Raw genomic sequence first — 27,433 nt, 5'->3', positions numbered from 1 at the left:
AAGGACGTTTAATAAGGAGGAAATAATCGATAGCCTAGAAAATTCAGTGCTGACTTAACCAAGGGTCGATAGAAAATTGCATAGTGGAAAATTTATGTTGAATCGATACGCATTTTTTCTCGCGTATTTTTTATGCTCACCTGATATCTATATTTGCACACTTTATTTTTAATTTTCTCGAACGCGAAGCTACATGCTCGTAATGCAAGTAAAAGACGCTCCTGTTAATATCACATTTTAATCGCTAGACTAATTAGAATACTATTAGGTTAAACGAAGATAGAAGGAATTACATTCAAATGAGATACGAGAGTGCTAACCCTGAAACTATTGAATATGCAAAAGTTTGCATCGAAATGAAAAGAATCAGCCAGGTGAAGGGAGTTATTCCTTTTTGTTTATTCTCTTTTCATTCGCACTACAGACAAAGTATCATCAAATATTCGCTACGTCAACGCCAGAATATAAAATGTGCCAAGTTGATACTTTCAGCGGATTTGAATGGCTAGTCCTATAGGTTTTTGTCCCTTTCAAAGCGACGTATAAATATTTCGTGAATAAACTTTTGTTTCCCTCTGTTCTTGTGTTTCGGTAGAAATGTTACTTTTATTTGTTATAATTTTCCTTTGTTTACCCATATTAATAAGAAATTTTAAATATTGTAATAATCACAATTATAACAAAATAAAAACGTAGTTTAAGCGAAATAAATATTATTGTTCTTTATCATGTAGTATTATTGCTCTATAATTAATATTCTATCCCTTTCCATTAATTAATACGTAATATGTAACTCAATGTATAGTTCATTAGACAAAAGTATCAGAGCACAGTTAGTCAATGATTTATGATCGCTAACGGAGTAGTAATCGCTACATAATTGCTTTCTAATAACTCTTCGCCATACCGTAATTCACAGAAACGATTTGCGATAGTTCAACGATTAATATTCATTTGACCCATGAATATGTATATGTATTTGTACAAGTACGATCGTGTGATATACATTCGCGCTTAATTAATTAAGTAATTAACCCGAATGTATCAGAGACAGACCACCCTTCCCATATGCCAAAATCCAGGGCAGGATGTGCAGTTTGCGTTACGAATATATGCTCTTTCATCGATATAAACTTTGATCAGTTCACGAATATACATCTCACTTATCAATACCAAAGAAACGATGAACATTATCTGAATACGAATTTCAAAATATCGAATTTTCTTATCACAATTACAAATACCTTCTTACGGAATACTATAAATGTACAGTGTACAATGGCTTATGAAAGTATTTCAATAAAAAAAACTTTTTCTAAATACATGTATATATTATGTGTATCGTATAAAAGATTTTGTATGACGTACGATACGATACGATTTCCATCCTATTGATAAAATTTGAAATAAATCCGAAAATGTACATAGAAGTTACAAGATGATTATAACAAACACACAGTTCATAGAGAAGACAAGATTTGACGTCCAAGAAACTGAAAACTTTGATAAAGGTCGTTTTTGCTACGAGTCACGCAATTATAATAATCGTACATTTATCTATTATACTGCCGCCCTTAGTTAGAATATTTTATCATTTCGAAACATCCGTGGAAACTGATGTTTTATTCTTCGTTCAATTGGAAAATATTTTGCCATTATTTCATAACAGCCTATCGTATAATTATTCGACATAAGCAAGGTAGATAATTTCCATTAACGCAACAATTAATTAAATGCTTGAGGCGAGACAGTGTAATGCAAGAAATACTTGAAATCGTTTGTAATTCATACTTTCAAATAACATTTGCATAAACTAGGTTATACAGTGTTAATGAAATTCCAAAAAGTTTTCATATAGCGCATCTGATATGTTCATAAAGATTGTCTATGACAAGTATTCGAATGCTTTCTTCAATTACTATATTTTTCTACAGCTGAATCGTTGGTAGCACTTGCTATGCCTACGATGTCGCTAGATATGCGTGATAAAGGGCGTAATCGGACGCGCGCCTACGGAAGGTATGGATGATTTGCATAAAACTCGTGCAAACGCTTAATATAAACGCGTACACGCAAAGCCACGTACTTTATTAAAGAAGTCGGTGGTGTAGTGAGCTTTTTATGGTATCGATCCTGAGGACCACGCCCTATCGAGCATGGCGTTGCTGGTCGGATCGTGTGTTACTGAAGATGGCCCGTGTCCCCGAGACCGTGCATACCACACGCTTGCATTCTATGCGGTAATCTTGTGATTCGTGTGCGCAATTTCCCTTTGACGCCTGCAGTTCTATTCAGCTGTAGAGGACATTAAAGAGGAAACACGTAGCACCGCGTTCTTCTTCGTTAAAGCTTCCGTAATGTTCAAAAGTGCATTTCACTCTCCAGCGAAATGGCCGTTTAAGGTTCGTTTAACTACGCGTTTATTATGTGATCCAGTAAATCAGAGTACTGATTTTCCTCTTTAACGTCTTGACATGTGTATTTATGGCTTTAACGATGATTCTACCATCTTTCGCTTTATTTTCACGACTTATAAAAGGTAGGAACTTAGGAGCAATATATTAGAATAAAATAAGATTATCTGTGTCAGTATGACGTTTAAGTAGAAATAGGTAATTCGTCTTGTAATTCGCTAAATTCGATTATGAACAATCTTCGAGCTATATCTCTTCTTTTTTGATATCTTTTCTTGTTGAATCTAAGGTACACAATATTTTCCCAATTCTCTTATTATTCTACTAAAAATAGTGTCTCATACTGTACAAGTTCCATTATTTTGTGAAAAGATCAAGGTTGAATTTTAAAATATCGAAGCTTAGTTCTTAGAGTTCCAAGAAATTCTAAAGTGCTTCTTGCAATAAAACCAATGGCACGTTTTATACGACCGTCCTTTCGCAGTATCGAGTAAGACGCTTCCTGATTTAAATCGCTAGGAAAAACAAATGATACTCGTGGTGATTAATTTGATCATGTTAACCGTTTAAAGAGTACTTGGGCGATGCAACCCGCGCTCTTTCTCTGTCTAATACTGGAAGAATTTACTTTGACCTGTATTCTTGAGGATTTACGGGGCGACCCAATTTAGTTTACCGGGGAAATGTCAGGATCTCAGGCTTCCCTGCTCCCTACATGCTGACGCTTCTGCAAGTTCGAGCGAGATAAAGGAACGACACCCCCTTCTTGCAGGAATATCAGTGAAAATACCATCCACTGACCTCATAAAGAAGTTACTTTCTTCGTTGGATTCCCGGGGCTGATCCTGCCCTTTTGTTGAACGTTTCTTTTCCTTGCTTTATCATTTAGGAAGGCAGCGTTGCGTAAATTGCTTTTCCAGTAATACCATTCTCGTGTTTCTCTTTTTTCATACTGTTTCTTATATGTAAATGAAAATACTGCTTCTATTTTCTGGAATACAAGCTTTAAAAACGACCTCGTTAGTCAATGTGAATTAATTTCTGCTATCATTTTAATACTCTTTCTGTCACATTCCATATTTCGTTTATTCATGTGGCGCTTGAATGGAGCCGTGATCTCGCAAAAAGAAGAAGATATGGAACGGGATTCTCTCTTTGAAAACATTGGCACCCGCTGCGAAAATATATCTGCAGAAATTATTTCATTAAATTTATACCCGAGATTTATAGACACAGCTGGATGGCGGCAGTTTGATTTTACTTGAAAATCAATACGTTATCCTGCGGACTTCACGATACACGTACAAATTACTCAAAGTAATCATTTAGAGATTGAGTCGCTAAAATGTTTCCAAGTATTCGTTGAAAATGGAACAGCGTTGACAGTTTTTTTAATATTAACAAATGGAAGTTATTTGAAATCGGATGTACTCGTATTTAAGGCAGAATAGTAATCAGAATAGTAGAATGTTTGAAGGTAATTTTTAGGAAAACTGTTAGTTCGCTATAATTTTTCTAGCACCATTTGGATATGAGAGTTCATTATAAATGGAGCCACATATCTATGTAATTTTAAGAATGACGAATAAACCATATTTTTTTCAAATTTAAGTGTATTATAGCCTGAACCATTATATTATTGGCTTTGTTGTTAAAAGGAAAATCTAGCCTCGAGAGAGTTAAGTGTCGAACGACATCAGTAAAAAGTTTTTCAAAGTAATTTCTCGCGCCAAGGAATTTCATGATAAATAGATAAAGTCTCGGTTAGATATACAGTACTCCCTTGTTTACACTGATAGAGCATTGCTTGCGAACGATAGTAACCCAACTTTATTCACTTTATTACTATGATCATATTTCTCCGGTAACGTACACCATAATGTTATTACACAAACAGGTGTTGAAACGAACGTTTAAGATTCAGCACGAAGAAAAACATAGAAGAAGAAAAACGAGGTTCACGAGAGAAATTTATGTAAAATACTGTAATTTATATGCGAATATCAATATTATTTTTCAATATTTTAGAATTTCTATGTGTATTTTTCAATACAAGCGAGAATGATTAAATTCATTCAGAAAATATTCATTGCAATATATATTCTGTACAGATATTTACTTTATCGAATGCTAGATTCTTATTAGCATATCTATCCAATAATGATAACTGAAAAATAAATGGTCTCACCAAAGTTTTTTCATTTACTTTTTTACATTCTAAGACTAGGACATAATAAAAATCATCTTCGTTGAAAATACGTTCCATAATTGCAAACGAGAATCCTAATAAGGAAGAAACCTACTAAAGGAAAAGGAAGAAAGTTATTACTATCGATCATCGTCCGTGAAGCGAACGAAATTTTAAAGATATCGAGTGCTTCATTTTATCTTAATTGAGTGTTTTCTAATTTCTCAAAAAGATAATAAAAACGATTTCTATATTTTTATGACGAAATACGATGTAATCTAAAAATACGACGAGACATCCAATAACAGAATAATATAACTTGAAGTATACTTCTTGTGTAGATTTAACAGCCTTCTTTTTATACCTCGATGAATTTAACTTTATCTCCCATAAACGCGATATTACGTAGGTTAGAATCTGTAGGTTATTACTAGATTAAGATTTTAATGCATTTTAATGACTTTTAAAGGCGAAAAAACGCACAGAATGCACATAAAGTTGCAAGGATATGTAAAATATTCAAGGTATTTGTAAGAAATATTTTCTAGATAAAATTACTTAGGCTTCAGTTTTTAAATTAAGTTAGAATTCCATTTTCCCTCCGTTTCTTTCTATCGCTGCTTTCTTAAAAAAGTATTAATTGTTTTAAAAAGATATTATACGTTTCACGGCGAACTGCACTTGCCTTACATTTGATATTTCCTTTAGAATAACAGTATGATTTTAACAATATCGCTCTTTTTGAAAATTCATTCGTTGAGATAACTGGTTCTTCTGCTTCTAAGTTGTGCTGCGAATTATCGTTTCCAACCTATTACGTTAATATAATGATCTCATTAATTCTCCAGCTGTTCTAGTTTCCGGTTAAAGATTAAACGGTACTTGTAGTGGTTCGAATATATCGTTTGAGTTCACTTCATTGAATTTCAAAGCACAGCAAATCTGTCTGTGTGTGGTTTCCCGCATCGCTAGCACGTCGCACTATCATTTCCGGTGCAAGTTAAATCCGGTTGTGTTCCTGTCCCAAGTTGTCGATGAAGATAGTAACCATAAAAGTATGTTGTCAACGTATTTTTGCGTTTTCCTTTCTGATTAACTTTTATAATTATTTAAAAAGCCACTGATTCGCAAACATTCGATAAGTCAGGATTACGATTATTACGAAGCAAGTTGAAATAAAAATATTCCGGCTTTGCATTTCGCAAGGTATTCGAACAAAACTCATCGATTCAATCATCTACCTTTCCGTGACAGCTGCTTAGTTTTAAAGTTCCAATGCTCGAAGAAATGGGAATTGATTATTCCAGGATGCGGGCGAAGATGCTGGAATATCGGTTATGCAAATTCTAGACGTCGGTTTGCCTTCCAGGATCCCTCTTTATTTAAAGAAGCTTCGTAGATGCATCGACGATTGGATAATACGAACGAAAATGGATTTCTAAGACCGCAACGTTGAAAATCTGATAGACAGAGGCCTGATAAGATTTTCACGCGAATCGGACGTTCTACTGCTTTTTTTTTCAACTCCGAAATTGCTTCGTGTTACGTATACGAAAAGAAAAAGTATTCGGTGGAAGGTGTTCGCGGGAATTGCGAAAAACTCCTGAATAGACACAATATCCCTGAAAAGCAGGATTTAATCGGCGGCTGCCTTCAATGACTTAGCGGGCAAAAAAAACGGCAGAACTTTTGAGGTATTCGCATAGAAAGATCAGAGAGCTTTAAGCCGAGCTTCAAATCCGCTTCAAACTCGCTGCAAATTAATCGCGGATACCGTGCCCAGTTTCCTAGTTTTTCCAGAGTTAATTCGAAATTTAAAGTTGATTTAAATTTTAGGTCAAATAAACGTCGACGCATGCTCGAAACTGGAGCGGTTAAAACAGATAGCGAATCCACTGAAACAGTATCTTTTATTAGGGTTCGTGTATCACATTCTGTGAAATTTACAGCGTGAACGATGTTAATGAACCTCGTTAGTCATCAGATATATTATATCGTAGAAACAATAATATATTATATTTATTTATTAAATAATATATATAAGAGTCTGTGCTAAAACAGACGAGGCACATTATTCCATCGATCATGGCATAAATTTTTGATATCGTTAGGTCACGAAGATATTGAAAAAATGTACTATTGGCAATTAGTTTAAGAGCTAGACATTTTCAGATTTTTCTACCTTCAGATTTTTCATTTTCAGGACAGTCATATCTCGTTGTAACGCGTGCTAATGAAGTCTGGAAATAATGTATTTTTTAATGTTTTCTATAGCAAATGTTCAAACACTTTCCTTAGCCTCGTTATACATATATTAAAAAATCATTGCAATTCCATTATCAATTGGATAATCTTCTTGGCGAGTAGACAAAAAATTTATAAAAGCACACCGAAACACGAAATAAAATTGCTGCGGTTAGAAGTAGAAACATGTCGTATACGGTTTACGGTACCTGTCGAGATTCGTAACGCTTACCGAAGAAGAGAAAATGGTGGATTCGTAAGAAACCATTCGATCGATAAAAACCAAGCTAACCACCACGAAGGAACACTCGATATCCCCGTCATTCGATATCTCGTTTGTATCCTTTTTACCGATCGATTAACCGAGCTGCACATGACGTTTTTTCGTCAGCCAGTCCTCTGTCGCAGAGAGACGCATGTAAGACGAGGCTGTCGGGAACAGATTGATTTACGTCTTTCCTTTCTGCAGTCAGGCTTTCTTTCGAAAACCAGGCGATCTCGAACGATTGCTCGCTAAATCTATGCTGAATGCAGAGCACGATTCGCTAAAGCCGTTTCACCCAGAGAAAAATAAACTTTAATCGCTTCTAAAGATAAAAATTGATCGAATGCTGAACGCCGAGAAAAATGCATCTCAAAATGTAATATAAAGAGAAAAATGAAATATGGTCTATCCATACCATGCATTAACTTCAATCTCACAACAATTCGTTACCTTTCGTTCGCCTCCGATCCTCGAAGAGTCGTTGTAGGGTCTTTGTTTTAATTTTCAACTATTTCGTGACCTCCTCTCTAGTTTCATGCGCACTCGCTAATTATGCAACGTAGGTACCTCTCTCTGTTATTGAAACTTGTCTGCCTCTAAAGGACACTATGATGTTGCACGAGAATTGAATAACGTGGGATTTTCCGTTTTCGTTAATTAGTCGCTACAATGATCGGGATTATAACGCAATGGCAGCGTATAAGATATTTCAGTACAGTTGTTAATTACTAATTAGAGAATTGCGAATTTACCTTCACTTTTTTACCATATTCTCGTTACAGACACTGTTTATAGAAATGTATACTAATATACCTTATTATGAATTATTACGATATAATTAAGGTTACGATCGGTATCCTGGTTACGTTGCAATCCAGTTGCTGTATGAAGTAATTTCATATTCGTGTTGATATTTCTCTCATTTTAATAACGAAACACGTGACAGAACAAAACACGAGCCAATATTCTAGAAGAGTACGTCTCGCGGAAACCACAATTTCATACGATGGTGTAGAGTTTCCGATTTTCTAACGCTTCGATCACGTTACCAATGATATCTCTTTAAGAGAGACAGAGATGGTTTCATTGTTTTTATCGAGTGGGAAATTGAGCTAAGTCCCGAGGATCGTACAATTCAGGTGAATCCGGCGTGTTGCCAAGTGGCACAAAAACGAATTTTCAGCGAAAGTAGAACAAAATGACGTATGAGTTCACAAAGTCGTGTCACAAGGAACTCTTACATTTTAATGTCCTGCTAACACCATTTATCATCACGCGTGTCTTATACCGCAGGAGTGAATAAGTGTCAACGAAGGATATGTGCGTATCTATAGATTACTACGTTACGATATCCTAAAAGGTCACATTTTTCTTTTGAATTGAAAATGAAATACTGCGATGCAAAAGAGAAGTTAGAAAAATATATAAAGCAAAGAAGATGAAGTTTGACGTCAAAGAACCGACACCGACAATTTTCCAAATATTTTCCAAATATTATCTCTGAATTGCATATCTCGAGTTGCAAAACGAAACACAGTCGATTTTCTTCCTTTTCGATTTAAGATAAAGTGCTTCGGAGAGTCAAAAAGAGGCAAAGGATAAAAGATTAAACTCGATGTGGAAGAACTGCGTTCCTCAAATGTCGAGATTGTTCAAATATTTTTTAAATATTATCTCTAAATTGCATGTCTCGAATTTCAAAACGAAACACAGTCGATTTTCTTCCTTTTCGATTTAAGATAAAATGCTTCGGAGAGTCAAAAAGAGGCAAAGGATAAAAGAAAAAACTTGATGTGGAAGAACTGCATTCCTCAAAGGTCGAGACAGTTTTTCAAATATTTCCCAGGCATTATTTATAAATTGTTTAATTCGAATTACAAGATGAAACCACAGATTCGACTTTTCTTATCCGGGATATTATTTTAAGCGATGTATGGCACTGTCAGCTGCCACAGGCTTGTGACACAAATACTACGTTGATCGATATTGCCCATTGCTTTCCATGTAACGCGGAAACTTGGCTCCTATTTGCGAGTAAATATTTTTAAATTGCGCAACTTAACGTTTTCAAGGAGAAATTGTTCCTTTCTCTAATGACCCGCAGTTAATCCTAATTTCACTGCTAACTCCTCCGCAATGGAGATCAATTAAGAAGAAGTTTATTGGTTGCAATTTGAAGTAGGGCGCCAGTCTGTCTGATTACCCAATTTCGGTACAACAGAGAAAAATAACCGGCAACTCGCGCGATTACAAACTCTTCTATTACTTACTTGATCGTTCGACTTGACCGTTTCAATCAAAACAAGATGCACTCGAAACTTGTACACGATAATGCGCAATTGATCACGTATCCCCAATGCACGCTTCAAGAGTGAATCCATCTCAAAATTAAATTAATTACAACAGAACGTGTCGATACATGTATACAACAATAAATTGCGAAACGTGTTAGGATTGCGATATATTCGATGGCGGAATTCTTTGTCTCGTGGACACGTTCGAGTCAAGCGTCATTATGTACGAACAGATAGAAGCGTAAGTCTCGTAGTTTAATTACGTGGGAACAATACGACGTGTTGGTAGAATTAGAAATTTAATGTCGCGTCGTGCATCAAAGCGGCTGCTGCCGTTTGGCTCGCATTGGCTCGTCGTGAACAGCGTACACGAACGAAGTACATTTGAGATGGTTATGTAACGCAGATTTCATTAAGATTGTCGTGTTAGAAACTGCATTTAAACTTCGCCCATATGCACTCTCTCTGTTACATAGATCGGTTGCATTATTTTATTAAGTAGTTCGAGAATATCGAACACAGGTGATTAAGTGGCTAACTGAGACTCCAATTTGCACTTTATTGTTAACTCCAAGACAGACGTCAAGCCTCAACTCGTAGTTGGCTCTTTGAATTAAAAAGAATACGGTTCGGCGCGCTTGAAAGTAGATAGTTTTGAAGAAACCTTGGAAGTTGAGGTAATATTTGAGAACTGTAATTGTGTCCAAAATTTGTATTTAAAAGGGAGACGTAATTGCGTAAAGTGGTAAACTTTCCAAGAACTTTCGTACTATTTCGACAAAGAGCGCAACGAAGAGAACCGCCAAAGTTCGTTCAAATAATCGGCTACAAGAATTCCATTTTACCGGTGGAAAATCGAGAAAATACTCGCTTTCCGCGGAACCGGTGCTCCAGATACTTTTCAGACTTCATCCCGCTGTGTAATCAAAAATATATTTTCCATGGTGAATAACGAAAACGATACACGGTCATTCAATAAAAGTCAGGAGAAATAGGTCGCACGCAATGCCTCGCCATTACAATTTCATTTTCTCCGAGCCCGAGTTAATGCATCGTATCGATTCGTTCTTGCGTTACAACTTCAGAGAATTGCGATAACTTCAATGGAAAAAAAACAAGAAAGAGTGGGAAGGGGGGGGGAGGAAAGGGAAAAAAGAGAAAAATGTTCGTGCAAATATGACACCGGATCGAAATGATCGTTCTAGATTTTTATATGGAGAGACGTGTCTACACTCGCGCCTCTGACATTATCAGCAATTTATCGAAAGCAAACCTTGACTTGTCTGTACATTTGAAAAAGAGGAGTAACGTTGCCACTCTTAACAACGTAGCTGCCTATTACCGTGACGATCATTCGGCTTTACCGATATCGGGGTCAATGCCAATTCTCTCTGTACGGGATCTGAAAATCCCTACGGGACAGCAGATGGATGTCAATGAATATTACGTGTACGTACAGGTCGCTTCGATCAGCTACTGCGAGTTTCACTCCTGTACAAAATCAACTGCAGTCTACGTACATATATGAGCAGGGTAGATCTATAATACATATACGTATGCCATACATAGATACGTATACCACGCGACTACGTTCTACGTTGTTTGTTTTCAACGAAACTTACCCCAAAAGAGCAGATTTCTCGGGTGTGGCTGCGGTCGGCATCCTGTTTCTTTCCCTAGAACAAAATAGCGGCGAATAATAACAACACCCGGCCCTAGCGGCTTACGGCCTCTACCCGGGTACCAACGACAAATATTAGCAGGCAATATAATGAAAACATTTCAAATACATTATTTTAAAAAACCGATGAACGATAATCTATACCCAAAAGTCTGAATCATTTGTCGTATCAGTATGAAACACGTTTTCCTAACCGCACCTCAAGCATACGCGATATTCTCGAGGTTCCAAGCATTATTTTCCGGTCAACGATCGATCGAAATACATCGTAAATTAATGTCACGTAATTTTCGTTGACTTGAACCGCCCAACGGGGGAAATAGACTTGAAAGACGATAACAAAGTGAACCAGAACGATCGAACGCATCGCTGAAACAAAAAGAAGCTTGGGCTGTTCCCCGCAGAGGAAATCGAGGATCCGTGCGGTTAAGAGACGCGTCGTGCTGAATACGGTTGTCGCCGTTCTCGGAGGATCGACCTCGCAGGAGGATCTCTCGAACCGAGAAGCCGGTTCCACAACGCACGCGCTGTCGTCGCGCGCCACGAAGCACACGCTAATGCAACTCGAGCGTTGCGAGGACAAAGGAACACACATCCGACTACGTGCATGCAAAAAAAGATTACTAGTAACGATAATAACAATATAACACCGGTGATAACTTTACAGAAATCCATTTTCAGTCTTTATATAACGAAACACGCGATGGCACGCTTGATATTCCCCTTTTTGAAACCAATTTAATAATGGTAATTCTTTCATTTTGATTATATGTCATAATATATATTTAAGATTGAAATAATTCTCTGTAACGTTATTTCTTACGATCGATTTAGAATTTATTGAAAATGTTATATGCTACAGCGTAATGTGGTAATTACAGTTTTGAAAACACAAGTAATATGACAGAGAAAAATTACATAGATATATGTTTAAAAAAAAAAACTTCACTGTCAGAATGTGTACAATTTGTTGCTGAAAGGAATTACTCTGATTTAAACGAATGTACGGAAATTCTCAGAGTGTTGTAACATAAATCAAAGCGTATAATAATAATGCATATATATATGCTTTCATTGGTACATGGAATAGTCGGAAGATAAATGTAAATAGCAGATAGATACCGGAAACATAAATCAGAATAATAGCTTCCTATTACAAAGAGCACAGCTTTGTATTCTACTGAACGTATATATCACATTTTTCAAAATTTGAGATTTATATCATATACTTAATCTCAAACATCACATTTCCTGTCTTGCTCAATTCTCTACTATCGAATCAAAGTACACATAACGCTATACGTCCCATAATATTTGATCTCGTCGTAGCAACATATAAGAATTCTGATTTAACTTCATTCATAAATATCAAACAGAATTTGTACTGGATTTATTGGAAACTTTTCTCCGCCGATATTACAAATGATATAGACTTATTAATGGCCTGCACTGTAGACTGTAACCTAGATTAGACCATTATCCCTATATGTACACATCTTATGAAACTGATATCGCTATGTATAATTCAAAAACGTCCGAATCTGAAAGGGTCTTCTATCAAAATGAAATATTACCTTAGATCGTCTAGATAAAATTATACAAATTCTTCGATAAGATATTAAATTCTTTCCTCGATGTCTTTTCAGAGAAAGAGAAATATTAAAATTGCTTTCGCGTTGTGACATCGTTATCCTTAATTAAAAATTCGGTGCACAACAAACTTATCACCAATGTTGCGTTACGACATTCGCTCAGGTTAGCACAGATAAGGCGGCAAAGCAACGAGCACAAACATAAGCGATAAACAGGAAAGCAGAGGAAGTGGAAAAATTAGACAACGAATATAATACACGCGGTACAAGTGCTAGGAAAGGAATGACGTTCATGTCGCACGATGCGGCTTACCTCGTGGCCTGCTTTTGTACCCAGACCGATCAATAGTCGCACCACCAACTTCCGGTCCTAAAGTCCGTCCGTGCTTAGGGTTAAACCAGTCTTTGATTATTCTGATAAGAGGGACACGCGTGTGCCTAATTCGATTCGTAGTTAGGCTGGAAGGAGCTCACATCGAGAAGCGATCGCAAGATCGAAATCGTTGGAGCCACATTGCCGTGGTCGCGCTATCGATCCTTAATTATTCTCAGTTATGGAGCACTTGCAAATTCAGTGCGTCGCCATCCAAGAAATTGTGATTGAAATTTGAAAAACAAGAACATCGCAGATGCAATTTCTCATTTTCAAATGGAACGATTGAATCGGCTGTTTGTTCCTGAACATTTTTCGTTTATCGAATGTTGGGAAAATCCGAGGTGTTGTCCCGTGGTTTATTCGGTACTAAGGGAACCAGGGAAAACTTTTGTGAATATATTATGTGAAATACATCTAATTGAAATTTCATTAACATTCTAATAAAATATGCATTGTCAAACTCGCCTTTTTTACCAACATAATCATAATAATCGTGTTTCATTACAGCGATAATACAATTTCGAAATACAATACACATAATATATTTATAAAAAATTCCTACGATATTGTTTAAACACAACACGTACTTCGAATACCGTTTTAAGCCACAGCACGAATTCAAGCTACAGAGTTCAACGTAGCAGGAGAAAGGTATTAACCCTGTTGCCGTCATCGAATTATTACGTCTCAATCTGACTCTTGTATCGATAAGAGAAAAGATTTCTACCGTTTTAAAACCAATTTTATAATAAAAAATTGACACGAGAAATTGGACGTACCAATAACGTCTGTGTCGCATTTTTCTTAAATTAAAAGAAAATAGGTTAAAACAAGATTAAGAGTCGAAAATGATTCAAAGAATGCTGAACGTTTAAGAGAGAAAGGGATCCATCTGCGCAAAATATAATCCCTACATTTATTCCAACAACGATACGATATTTGCAGACAGATTACGAACTTCTTTATAGGTTCCATTTCCGAAGTTCGTTATTGCAAGCAGTTAGTAAGTCAGACGTATTAGTAGCAATAAAATTTAATAATCGAAAAGCCACCATCTCCGTAATTTTCGTCATGTTTCTTCGAAGTACACAAAGTACATTTCTGTAATTTTAGTGACGACCGATTTAAAAAAGCAGCAGGAAACTGTAACGATCGATTCCTCGACGTCCCAGTCCACCACCGTGGCCAATAGCAAAAGCACTCTAACCGTACCGCCGACATTTTCGACCTCGAACCGATCATTCACGACCTCCTTAGCTTCTGCCCAGGTTACCTCGTCATTGATCGAGTTTGTCTTTCAATACGAAATCTCTCTTTGATACGAACAATGCTATCTCACTGAGAAAGTATTCGATAAGCTCTAAGGAGGTTCTTCTCTTTAATATAGAAATAATTTCAATTCAATTAATCGTAATTTGAATGTCTATGAAGTGACTAACTTAAACCAGCGTATTATATATTCTAAGTAATGCAAAATTATTAACAACGTGTTAGGCATTCGATATCATACAATAAATATATACAGGTATTATAAATTTTATAAGAAGATAAACAATAATAGCATTCCATAAATTACTAAAAGAATCGGATGCACTGTATAACGACTCAATATTTGATAACTCTGTATCTAGGTTCTTACTTAAAAGTCAGCAAAACAGATCGTGCATCAAATCTGCTAGTAATCAGAATTACTTACAGAATTACTTCATCCGCGACTTGCGATGAGTAAATCTTGAGTAGAAAGGCCCGAGGTCGAGAAACAACGAAAAGACGAAGCGAAACAGCGTGTCCCGCGACCGTCACCCCTACCTGCCGACCGGTTTTTCCCCTGTATACGCAGACAATAACGTATATATAAGACATTACCTTGAGACGATCGAGACGCTCTCACGGCGGTCCACGATCAGCGGGTCCTTTTTCCTTAGCTCGACCTTGGGCGAGGCGAAACTGAAAGCCTTCTTGACACTCTCGAGGACGCTCTGCCCGGTGGTCTGTGTTTGGTCGACGATCGTTGTACTTTTGTACACGTCTTCGCCCAGGTCGCCTAACGACCTGTACGAAGCGCCAATACCTGCCGGCATGGCGACGTTTCCGCTCGCTGTTGCTCGCCCACGATGATAAAACCCAACCCCGACTCGGACGACCTATTCGGACGTCTTCGACAAGGATGATCCTGTCCACCGTTGCGGTGGATCTACCTCTGACTTCGATGTTCTTCGCCGACACGCGTCCCACGTTGTTCTCCTCTCCGATTGCTGCTTGCTGCTGTTGCCGCGTTGATGATGCTGATACGCGTGCCCGAAGCCGAGATACGCCAATATCGTGCGTCAACAAGGCAAACGAACGGGCAAAGGGGCAAATAAAGAAAACCCAAGATAAAGAGGTTCCATGTGAACGCGCTTAGACTATCGATCGAGGCATTGGCAAACGATTCTCTGATGGAACGGCCATCGACTTCGTTTCAGTCGCAGGTGATACGACGCCACGAATACGGAGACGTAATCCACTGACTTTGATACTTTTACGAGTTAGGAAATCGTATTGAGTAACCGTGGCGGTAAATGTTTTGATATTGGATAGCATTTGGTCACATCTTTTATTGGTTACAAAGTTTCGTTGAAGCATAGTCCATTTCTTTCGCAAGTGTAAATGTTTTATGGTTGAAACTTGGAAATTTTTTGATGGAATTTGGAGTCATAAATAAACTACGAGTAAATACGATAATGGAAAAAAATATCATTTGTAGAGTGAGTTATGGATAGTTCTATTTCATTCTTTTCTTGTTTGATTGGTAGAGAGAAGAATATTTAACGTTCAAAGTTTAACCAATTTATTTATTTCCTTCTAATTTCATTTTATTTAAACGGACGTTTAACGAATTTCCGTTTAAGATATCCACAGGCAAACCGTGTCGAAATATAAAACTATTCCAGCGTTTTCAGTAATGTAGATAACTTATCTATGATATGAATGACACGTTAATGATTATTACCATTGGAACGTTGAAATACTTTCACTCCAGCACAGAAGTTATGTTTAAAACTTTCAACTAATAGTTGTTATGTAATACATTATAATTAAATAAAGTAAGGCGATTAGCTTCGTGATTAACCGAATTGTTAAATAATCATATGTAAATATACCGACAGAAAGATTTAATCAAAATTTTAGTCTTTTTATAGTATTTCTTTCTACCTATATATTTAAACGTAGATAGTTTACGTGATACGAACCGTGTTAAGCATTTTAATGAGCTTGACTTTAGTTTGAAATTGGGAATTTATAGTGCCAGTCATAGAGCAAGAGTGCTTACAATTCGTACCTCGTTGGAACGCGTACTTACGAGAGGAGAATTTTTCGGTTGAATTCCACAAAAATATGCTTAGCAAGTCAAAGTATGGATTTATGTATATCAAGTATAGTATATATATAATTAACTCGTGTAATTCTTTTGTTCTTGTTTTCAGCCTGTTTTTATTAACCCTCCCATACCTAATTTTCTTAATTACTTCGTTTTCCTCGTTAATCCATTTTCGCTCGGCAATTTCCACTTTCAAAAAAAAAAAAAAAAAAAAAAGAGAAAAAGAATGCAGGTTAATTTACTTATATTCGAAATCATTTTAAAGAATATTAGTGACAGATATTCGTTTTACCGTTTTATTTTTATTTTTTCTTTTATATAATCCAATTTCATGTAATACTTACATGAGGTTTTTATTCGTGATTCGACTCAAGTGAACTTTGCGCACGTACAGCTGTATCCACCGACGTTCTCATCTTAATGTATTCAAAATCGAGCAAAACCAAACGCGGTCGAAAGGTATGAATAACACTACAGTCGCTCATTAATGCTGTGCTTCAAGGATCGTTAGAAGTTCGTGACGTCATTATATAGGAGAAAGGACAACTACACCTGTCGTTGCTCGGTTGATATTGCCATTATGTTTTCGATGACTCAACACCAACCACTGCTTATTCCAAACACCATAACTAAATGAAAGCAGTCAGATTGTTTCATAATTACTCGAACTGTTATGCACATATTCACACATGAGCATACACCGATACAAAAATTTAATTGAAATTGCAGAATTTAATCGTCAGAATTTATTTCCATGGTTATTTTTATCGTTTTTTCTCTCGTTCGTGTTTAATCACATATGAAAAGATTTCATTGAAATTGTAGGATTTATTCCTATCATTTTCTATCGTTGTTTCTATAGTTGGTGTTTTCATAACGTAACGACTTTAATTCGATAAATTAGAGGAACGACGAGACCGATGTTGTCTGCGTGCACCTGTCTATTCTTAATTGACGTTCCTTAATTGGGTTCTAGCTAAGAAAGGGACAGATGTTGTGCTTTCAGAACTAATAGGACGTTTCCTGTGTACGCCCTTCCTCGATTCCAGATCTCGATCCACTTCTCGAGATTACGGGATCGCGTCTAAATCATCTAACGCGATATCTTCATCTTTTTCCGAACGTTTGACATTTCCATTAATGTAGAAAGGCTCTTTACCTACGAATAGAATCGTTTTGCCATTACCTCGTCGACAAGTCTCCGCGAAACAAAACAAGAAAACAAGACAAGGAAGAAAGATAGGTGTCAGGAAACATGGCTCGGCATGCACAAAATTCAATGACTTAGTCATTACACATCGAGACATTCATGCGTGGCCGCATGCCAATTGCAAGGTGCAACGCTTGTGCGCCTTTGTGAAAACACGCAGATGCTGAGAGAGAAGCGAAAACGGTGATCAGTGGTCGTGCCAATTCGAAATTGCTACGGAATTGCTCGACCGTGTGCGAAAACATTTTCGAAATTCGAATGATCACACGGTTTACTGATTACACGCTTCGCCGATGATTTTGGACGTGTATTTGCACATGTATCCGAGAAAACAGGCACGTGCATGCAGAAGTTGTGAATAAATAAAAAGCCTGATCGAAGATTCGATGTTCAATCGATTGTTATATTTTCCTTATTATTTTGTTATGTGAGACCTCTTGCATAATAATTTAGTAACTAATATTAGCGAATCAACAAAGGATCAGTCGTAGGTCGTAAACTTTTATTTAAGCTTTTGCTAAGCAATTTTTACGATTATTCGTAATTAAACAAAAATTATTTGAAACAATTTATTGGTATTATTAATTTACAAGTTTTTAAATTTCATTTAAAATGTACTCCTGTGACCTCGGTAAAATGTACTTGCAGAACTTGTCACCTGTTCTCCCAATTTAAAATATTCTATTTGACATTTCGAATCTGAAGAAAACTGCAGTTATATCATTTTCTTTCTGCCATTTTTTTTCATTCAATTTATAATATTTAATCGTAATTGTTTATGAAAGAATCTATGAAAAATTTATGAATCTATGGAAAATAAAAAAATGCTAGTTAGAACATTTTGATTGAAGTGGATAGTTCTCATTAACAAATTTCGTACGGTTATCTAAGAGAATTTATTAGTACAGATAATTTATAATTTTACAATTTTATATTGGATCAGACAATTGTATGCTTGTTTTATTACCAAACTTCCTCTATCACGTGTGACGAAGTTTGTCAATACTGTTAACTCACACTTGTCAAATTTTACTAATAATATTAGTTCAATTATGCAAGAGGACCACGAATTCATTTCGTATCTCATTATTTGCGTTTGGACAAATTCGCATGATGTCGAAGCGACGATAACGATCGATAAATTATACCCGGGCTGGATGTCACGAAGAAAATAACGCCTCGTAACGTAAGCGTTTAATCCGGTCGACGCGACCCGCTTCGCTAAAAAGAAATTTCTTTTCTACGATGTCCCGTTATTGACCGTAAAAACGAAAGCGTAAATCACTTTTTACGGGCACGACCCTCTTCGGAACACCAAAGGGTATTAACGTGGCGATTTGACGGTCTTCCTGTCAATTAAATCCTTCGCTCACCAAGAAATTTCTTTCTTCGACTACGAAGAACGTTATATTGTGCGTTACGCTAGTGACCATCGAGTTCTCGTAACGTGATATAGAAAAAAAAAAAAAAAAAAGAAAGCGAAAATAAGATCACGACGTTTCAGGGTGAGATTATAAATATACAGTTTAAACGCGCAATTGGTTTTTCATTTTATCGGCGCTCCTCGAAGTTCTATAAATTCTTTAACCCGATAAAAGTACGCGGCATATTACGATTAAAAAAGGGAACACTTGTCCCTTCGATAAACGTTACTTGAGGTAAATACTTGATTTTAAACCCTGCTGTAAATATACATGCATACGTAGAAGCATAGTTTGAAGAATTTATATTTCGTGGTTGACGCGCGTATGGGAAAACAAATCGATAAGAAAGAAGATCGTAAAAAGCTCGATACACGTATGTAGATTGACGAACGAAAATAAACCGATTTCCGTATTAAAGAATGACCCCTGTTTGTTCTACTGCCTGTTAATTTGATATTCGAGCGTAGCCGTGAAATCCCATTAAACTTTTATCACGAACAGGAAGACAGTCGTAAATATTACAAGCTATTGATGAAACGTTCGATTCTAACCTCTCCGATCATTCTCTCGAGTCGTTCGATTAAAATTACTCCACAAACATATACGATGCGTCGTATAACTTATATAAGCTTCGTACGACCGTGGAAACCTAAACTATGGGGATCAGCTGCGGTCTCCGACTCGTATATGCATCTACGGGTGCGTGTGTGTCCACGCACACGTAGGAATTTTTCAAAGACAGAAACCACGGCGATCCATCGTTTTCCTCGAAAGGTAAAATTGCTGCAATAGTAGAAATGTATCGGTGCGCGTTTGAATCGTAGCACAGGAGGGTCGTGTATTGATTTTTCGCGTGGATAGCCGCGTGTATAACGTCTAACCTCGTTTCCCGTCGAGTAATCGCATACCCGGGCTACCAGTGTGACGTATCGAGCTCTCGATCGTATCGCTGACGCACTCGTGCGACAGTCAATGTTAAATCCCGTAGTGGCGGGAGCTGGTTTAAAAAACGTAAGGATGAGAATGGAGATTGATCTCGCAAGGTGAAGCTCGACCTTCTTTAGAATACCCTATGACTCATTTCGAGTAACGTCGCTGTCGGTTATACTTAGTCGCCACAGTTCATTAAAACAGAAAGAGTCGTGTGAAAATGTGGCGAGGAAATGAACGCCCGAACGCGCGCACATACATACAGACACGGACACACGCACCTACGCGCGTTGAAACATCAGTGATAGAGACGACAAAGGCAAACGCAATCGTCATCGATCGGAATGTTATACGCCGCGTTGGGGAATTTCTTTTTATTACCTGTTCGATTCTTGCAAACAAGTCTCGACTAGAAAATTGCGCGTGGTTGGTGCACGACCTGTGACTCACCTCGTCTTGCGCGGCTCCCGCTGCGGAATTCTGGTACCGAAAAAGAGTTGCAGCTTCTCTGCGACTTTCGAACAAGATAGTACGGAAACAGAGACGCGACAGACGATTACGAAGCGTTAGGGATCTTTGTGTTCGCTCTTCTTTCTGTTGCTCGATCCCTTCGCGACAGCTCTCACAGCTAACTCGTGATTTTATCTTTTCGTTCCTTAACCGACGCGGTGCTCTGACGTAACTTTCGTCGTTGTTCCCTTCTTTTCCTTCGTTTGCCCTTTTTGTTTGCGACGTGTGACGTGTGAAAACGCACCACGAGAGACAAGACTAACGAGAGACCGTACCGTGTTCTCAAAGGCACCGCACGATTACTATTGGCCCGAATACACGACTCAGACTACAGACTGGTCAATGGGAATGCGCGTCGCTTCGTGCGCGGTGTAGAGCGGATCGAACCAGTTATGGACGGTTTACCGACATCTGGCTGCAAGATGTAGGATCCCGATACAAGAGGGAAAACATTTACCTGACTACCGGCCAACCTTAATCGACCTTGGATAACACCAACTTTTGTTTTATCCCGAAGAGTTTGCTCCGTCGGCTTTGTAGGAATCCATCATATCTATCGCGCTGTTACTATGTATTTAGTTGCTTTATCAGAGTGGAGTCGCCGTTGCACGTGCTTAGATTTAACGATATATGAATGCAGATAATTTTCGCTATCTTATATTATATCATCGTGTTTATTCTGTTTGGTTAAAAAATTTCCTAATAATATTTTTATTTTGCAAGGAAAACAGATATTTTATAAACGAGTCGAGTAACGTGTTGTAATAAGGAAGCATGAACCCTGTGACCGAGAGCTGTAATTATTGTTACGAGATATTCGATGAAGAAATTTGCTACGTGTAGTGTTAAACACGAAGAGAAACCAGATCCATAATCGATCGTTTCTACAACAATTATCGCGAGTCTTAACAGGAACGATCCAGCTAAATCTAGTTCGCAAAGACTCGAACGAAAAGCATCGTGCACCGAAGAAAGACTTTGTTAGACACGGTAAACATTCTACGATTTGCACGTTTAATTTATATCTTATGACACGGTATACGTATATTGTCGTGACATGCCGGTTTAAAGTTGATATTTCCTAAACTGCTTTCAAACCTGTCGTATTTCACGCGCTCCAAGATTTAGTCAAACAATTCAAATATAATTTTTTAAGACTTTAACGTCGTTCAGAATTGCGCCCATCACCGTCGTCTTAGAAATGAATTAACGATCAAAGCAAAGCAAAGAATCGAACCAACTGACGGATGCTCTTTTGTAACCGATATGCATGAGTAGCCTATACGTACGATTCAACGTAATTCCAAGTCGTATTACATCGTCGAGCGTAAATCTGAAATTCAATTGCATTCTGGACCGTCACGTTCCACTTTCATCCGCGTCTCTTCCCCGTTGATCAGTTACCATTTACCTCGTTCTCGAGATTAGTCCGCAAGAATCCCGAATCGGTTCGAACACGTTTCTCTTCTCCCTTATCCATTTGTCCCCCTTCCCCCTCTTTTCCTTGTTCTTTCCTCGTTCGATCGATGTTGTTTCTCTCTTTCTCCTTCGTAATCGAGTCAAATATGAGAAGAATGGAACAACGAAACGGAAATGCTCTCGAGAGAATTTAAGGGGGATGGTCTGTTTTATGAAATTCACTTTGACGCGTACGATAGAGATTAAATTTGTGCGGGACAGAGGGGATTCGGCGTTGCGAAGGAATCGCTCTTCTGGATGGGGAGGGACGTTTTCGAATTGGTGGACGTGCGCGAAAACACAAGACCAGATAAAATCAGGCAAGCTATCCAGCTTGACTGCGTCTACGCCCTATTTGATGACGTCGAGGTAAACGAAAGTCTCTTGCTTTCGTGCTGGCATCACCCGAGTAATCAATTCCGGAGATTACCCAGCCGAGCGTGCTTTTATTTATATCCGGTTAAAGCGACCTGCCGTATCACACCGTACCGTAGTAATTCAAAAAGACGCGCGTTATATTCTTTAACGGTATATGGTCGGGATGGGGTCGCGCCAAAGCGGAGGAATTTCCGTGAACGATAGCGCCGTATAACAGCCGGCCGTTACGGATTCAACGATAGCCTTTCAACGCGATCACGTATTTATTTTCCAACACTCTACCGTAGTCGCCGCCATCGTCTATAGAAAAATCTTGGAACGCTCGATTAAAATCCTTTTCGACTTTCTCGATGAACGAGGTCAGATATTAGCGCCAAGTTTGTCGTATCGCGTATCTACAAACAAGGTAGATGATCGAATCGGAAATTTGCCACAGTTGCTGAAACTTTCATCGTAAACATCGCTCTTAACGATATTTATCGTTAGATTAATATGCATTTCGCGTGAATTTACGTTGTTGCTTCCGTGCACGTCGTGCAAATTAGGATACAGAATCTGGAAACATGGTGAATAATTAAATAACGCGTAGTACCGTACGAATTATGAATTCATTTTGACGATTAAAATTATAAAATGGTTTGAAGCATGTTTCGAAATTCCTTTAATTATCGCTAAATTCTCAATGCATTTTCTTTACGATTGGGAATATCGAATCGAAAGTAAGTTCTGAAGCTTCGAGAAGTTACTTTTCCTCTCCTCTGGGAATCTATTACGGTTTTAAGTGCATTTTCTTAGGTTTTAAAATGTGGATCGAAATATATTGCTCGAGGCTAATTAAAAGATAGCGTAAGCTGTCTGAAAGGTCGCCAACCTAATTCCGAGCGAACGATTACGCGAGTCGCGATGATGGGACAACTTCAATTATATCTAAGATGACTTCATTAAGGGATGAATAATAATTGAGTATGGGGAAATGAAATCTTTAGATTGCATTTTAATGACAAAAGTTAACTATACAATTTGTCATTGAAATTGAATTACTCGGTGCTTTTGCTGCTCTAAAAAATTATTTTAATAAATGATTAATTCAAAGAGACAGAAATGCTGTTTAAATGCGTTTATAAACGATCAAGTTTCCATTTACTGCTTCCTCATTAAAATTTTAATTAAGTTTCGGTAGAGGCTAGAGGCGAAGAGAAATTGTCCTAATGTATAGAGCCATTGGTTTTTGTAAGGGTGCAATTAGAAAACAAATAATTACGGACTATTCTCAATTGTAATTAAAATCTAGGAAATATGAATATTCCTCTTCACATACATGCATTTCTATAGTATTTAAATTATCGTTATGTAACAAATATTTCAGTTTAGTTTTCATGGAAAAGTCTCTCATTTATGTACCTATACCTATCATTCTAAGAAATGTTAATTCCATATATTTTTTTTCTTTTTGTTGCTGCAAATTCTTCACTGTGTGACTAATTGCTTTTTTTTTAGCTTAATGAGAATCTCTTCTTAATTGTTAATACTAATTCTTTTTAGTGTTATTAATACTAACATTTTTCCAGATTCTTTACAGAGAGGACGCAATGTACTAAAATTTGTACAAGAACATTTTTTACCAACATAAATACATTCAAATTCGCCGCGTTACATTATAACGCACGTTCATCAGACAAAAATACGAAAGAGAAACGAAGAGAACGGAAGTCGCGGTGTGAAATATCCGGTGTTAGACGTGACGTTTCTTCTTTACATCCGTTTACGAGTTTCTCTGATATCATACGCTGCACCTGACCCGCCACCCCTCTATACCATCCATCGCTATTCGCCTTTGGAATCTCCTTCTTCAAGCGCTATATATTTCCTCGAGTATATTCATCATAAAAATGTATATTTATGTATATTTTCACCGGTCTGCTCCGTGGAATATGTATTGTTGCGACGCGCCACTCCATGCCCCTTTGTACCCTCTCGATTACACCGGATTTGTAGAAAGTGGCATGCGAGAGCGTGTTCACTCGTACGTGGCAGTTTGTAATATGCGTGCAACGTCAGCTACATATTTTTTCTTACGTTTCTTTCCATCTTACATCCACCCCTGTAGTCGACGTGCTTCTGGCGCCGGAAACTCTTCGCTGGAGGAGGCCAAGCTCTTGTATAAAAAGTTGTCAAGGAACGGTATTTAGTCTGTCAACCGTTGTGAAGAATCGCTGTGAGCGTTGCAGAGGGGCCAGGTTTAAAGCTACTTCACGTAGCTCTTTTTTTTGCTTGGAAAACTTGAATACTGATCGATATTACTCGCTGATGTTCTTCTCCCTTTCTCTCTGTTCTATTCGTTTGATGTCTTTCTATTTGTCGCTTCTTCCGTTGCTGATCACCTTTTTGCGTATCGTCATAGAACCTAAGATCGATTTGTCGTTCGTAAGCATTAAGATACTTGAAGAAAACATAGGAAAGCTCGAAATATCATTAGAAGATTATTATGAAACCCGTTAAGGATTATTACCGATATGAAAGTAGCGTTTAATAATGTGTAAGAAGAAATTCGGTTGCGAGCAAAGTTTGTAGTTTGCTATTAAATTATTGAATGGTCGGCTGTTAATCTCTCTGATGGATAAAAAACTGAATCGAGCTACGCCGGAGAACTTTTGAATGAATACGTATGCAACGTATTAAACGAGAATGAGCTTCGAACGAAGTTCGCGTCAGGGATAAGATTAATGTACATTTTTTAACTCGCCGGAAATTGGATAAGTTCGCGCAATGTTGCAAATATTATTCTTGACGGGAACGTTCCCCTGTTTCAAATGATCGGTACTTTGAAGCGATGTAACTCGTTATTGCAAACTCGTGAACTTCACTCGATTCTCGAAAAAGCTGTTCAGATTCAATCGCTTCTCTTGGAATAAAATCTCTAAGATGCTAAGATGTTTCAGTGAGATATTACGTGACATTTTATAGGTAGTAAGATTTCTAAGACAGCTGTTTTGCATAATATTCGATCAAGATCGGCCGTGTTTCTTCTTTTTTTATATTTCTTGATTTTACGATTGCGAAGGTATCTGGAAATCGTTAAACCAGGGTTCTTGAATTAGTACACGTCCCTTGGGTATTTTTTACACGTTTGTCGATGATACTCGTGCCGGGTTGCATTGCAGAAATCTCACAGAGTAAAAGATATAGCAACGAGACACTGGGGTGTGCTTCGATCGAGCGTAAGGGAGGTTGGTTACCTCGTTCTATCATTGCTCACACTGGGAAAGCTTTCGATGCCGATTCTACTTTCACATGTGTATACCGACGCGTAGAAAAGATAAGAAACAGGTGCGTTATTCTCATTTGTATCCTTACCGTATGATCATATAAATATTTCATGCTAGAAATACGCGCGTGTACCGGAGCTTTCAAGACAGTTTCAAGCGAAATTGTGTATTAATATTAAACTCCCACAAAACTCTGCAGTGATATGAATGCGCTGTCTTGTTCAATAATGCGGACTATGATGCACAAGTTTTTGAAATTTCTCAATATGTACATATTTCTTTTTAAACTTAATTGCGCGACATATCTTAATGATAAGTATTAGGCCTTTTCATAAAGAACGTCGTGTTTATCAAATATTCAGTTCAACCTACATACAAATATGAGCATCAAAATTTAACAAAAAAAAAAAAAAAAGATTTTGAGGAAAGAAGATCATAAGTCAGAATATTCGTCATTCTGAATCAACTCAACTCGTCCTAACAGGATGTTCTCTATCGATGCAGCTAACTAATTGTAAGATGTTTATCTTAACCGATATAAAACGTAATTCAAGAAAAACATCCTGCATTTATTCGCTATATTTCTATGATACATGGGCCGTAAAGATACAGAGAAATTAAGGTGAAATATTTCGTTGGAGCAGAGTAGCGTCGTACACGTTTCCGGCACTGAGCACCGAAATGCAGACGCGATGGAACTCGCTCGGAAATTACGGCTGCTTTTAAAATGACGCGTATTCGCATAAATAATTCATCGGATAGAATTCGGAATCTACGAACGAGGAACCGCAGCTGCACAGTGGCGTAGACGCGGAGTCGCTCAGCTTCGCCCCGCGACGGCTCGCGGTGAGCCAGGCAAATCCTTCTGGCAAAGTTCGAAATTTGTACGCACAATTATGCAAATGCATCGGCATTCTCGGTAGAGTCGAATTACGCGCTCGCGTGCTCCCATCGTCCCGTTGCAAGAGTATACGTAAAACCGTACGGTAGCTATACGTGACAGCCTCTAGTTTCCTCGAACTAGAGAAGACTCGATTTCGCGTAATCTTGACAAATCGAGCGGTCCTCGAAAGGGAGCTCGGCTGAATAAATATTCCCGACGTCGGTACTTGCGCGGCAAAGCGCGCGCCCGTACTTCGAAATGAGCGAATGCTAAGACAGGCGCTTAAAGATCCGATAAAGTCTCAAAGAGTTCGCGGGTCTTGGCGACAAGTTTGGAGAAACTGTACGGCGCCGGTGCATTAACATAAAAGGGATTCGACTTAATTAGAATCATTCTTCGATCGAGTTGTTCTCACACCGATTCTTGCAAATCGAGGTTACGTCGCGTGCTAGTATTCGCGACTTCGCCACTCGTTCATTTTGCTACTCCGATAAAGACGACGCTCGATTAAACGGTAATTGTTCCGGGATTTTCTTCTGGATATTCAAATAATCGGAAGGCTTTTAATGGTCGAAAATCGATATGTAAGTGCAATTCGAGTAAACCTAATAATTGCGGTTGTTGTATTAAATTAGGATTATTCAAAATTTTCGACACTTTTTATTTTTGTGGTAGAGTTGAAACATCGAAGCGATCTCAGTATGTATATACATGTGTACTTACATATATTACTTTTCCTAAGAGTAGTTTATCGCTTATGAAATAGTATCGTTATAAATAAAAATGTTTCCGTATGTTCCTAATTCAATGGCCATTTACTGCAATAGGAATGTTATATCGTCGAGTTGCCTCGTTAGAAACCGCTGCATCGCGAGATGATTACGGTTAACGCGTATAAAGCATAAATCGTTTCCTTGCAACAACAACAGGTTAAGTTACTTTCACGAAACTCGTTCGCC

At 37.7% G+C, this 27,433-nt stretch overlaps 1 protein-coding gene and 1 long non-coding RNA gene across 7 annotated transcripts in view; both read right to left on the bottom strand.

The window, feature by feature from the left end:
• Positions 1 to 20,817, bottom strand: part of MESK2 (misexpression suppressor of KSR 2) — a 33,918-nt gene extending 13,101 nt beyond the window's left edge. For 3 of the 6 annotated variants that reach the window (XR_004464338.2, XM_033336273.2, XM_033336274.2), the window contains exons 1-3: positions 20,430 to 20,817; positions 14,921 to 15,339; positions 11,028 to 11,081 (exon numbers count right to left, since the gene is read on the bottom strand). Coding sequence is in view for 4 of the 6 variants with exons in the window: in XM_033336273.2 (XP_033192164.1) it covers positions 11,028 to 11,081; positions 14,921 to 15,135 (269 nt within the window). In the remaining 2 variants the exon portion in view is untranslated. The remainder of the gene's footprint in view (positions 1 to 11,027; positions 11,082 to 14,920; positions 15,340 to 20,429) is intronic. The other 3 variants (XM_076627888.1, XM_076627889.1, XM_076627890.1) reach the window with 3 other exon arrangements.
• Positions 1,766 to 11,016, bottom strand: LOC143305157 (uncharacterized). Its single transcript, XR_013061880.1, has 2 exons — positions 7,864 to 11,016; positions 1,766 to 7,775 (listed from the first exon to the last, which is right to left on the bottom strand). It is a non-coding gene; the product is annotated as an uncharacterized LOC143305157 (long non-coding RNA).
• Positions 20,818 to 27,433: the final 6,616 nt, after the last annotated feature.

This window comes from Bombus vancouverensis, chromosome 2 (assembly GCF_051014615.1).
Source record: "Bombus vancouverensis nearcticus chromosome 2, iyBomVanc1_principal, whole genome shotgun sequence".
NCBI lineage: Eukaryota > Metazoa > Arthropoda > Insecta > Hymenoptera > Apidae > Bombus > Bombus vancouverensis.
Note: the sequence above shows the minus strand (reverse complement) of the source record. Positions and strands in the feature narration are given on the sequence as shown.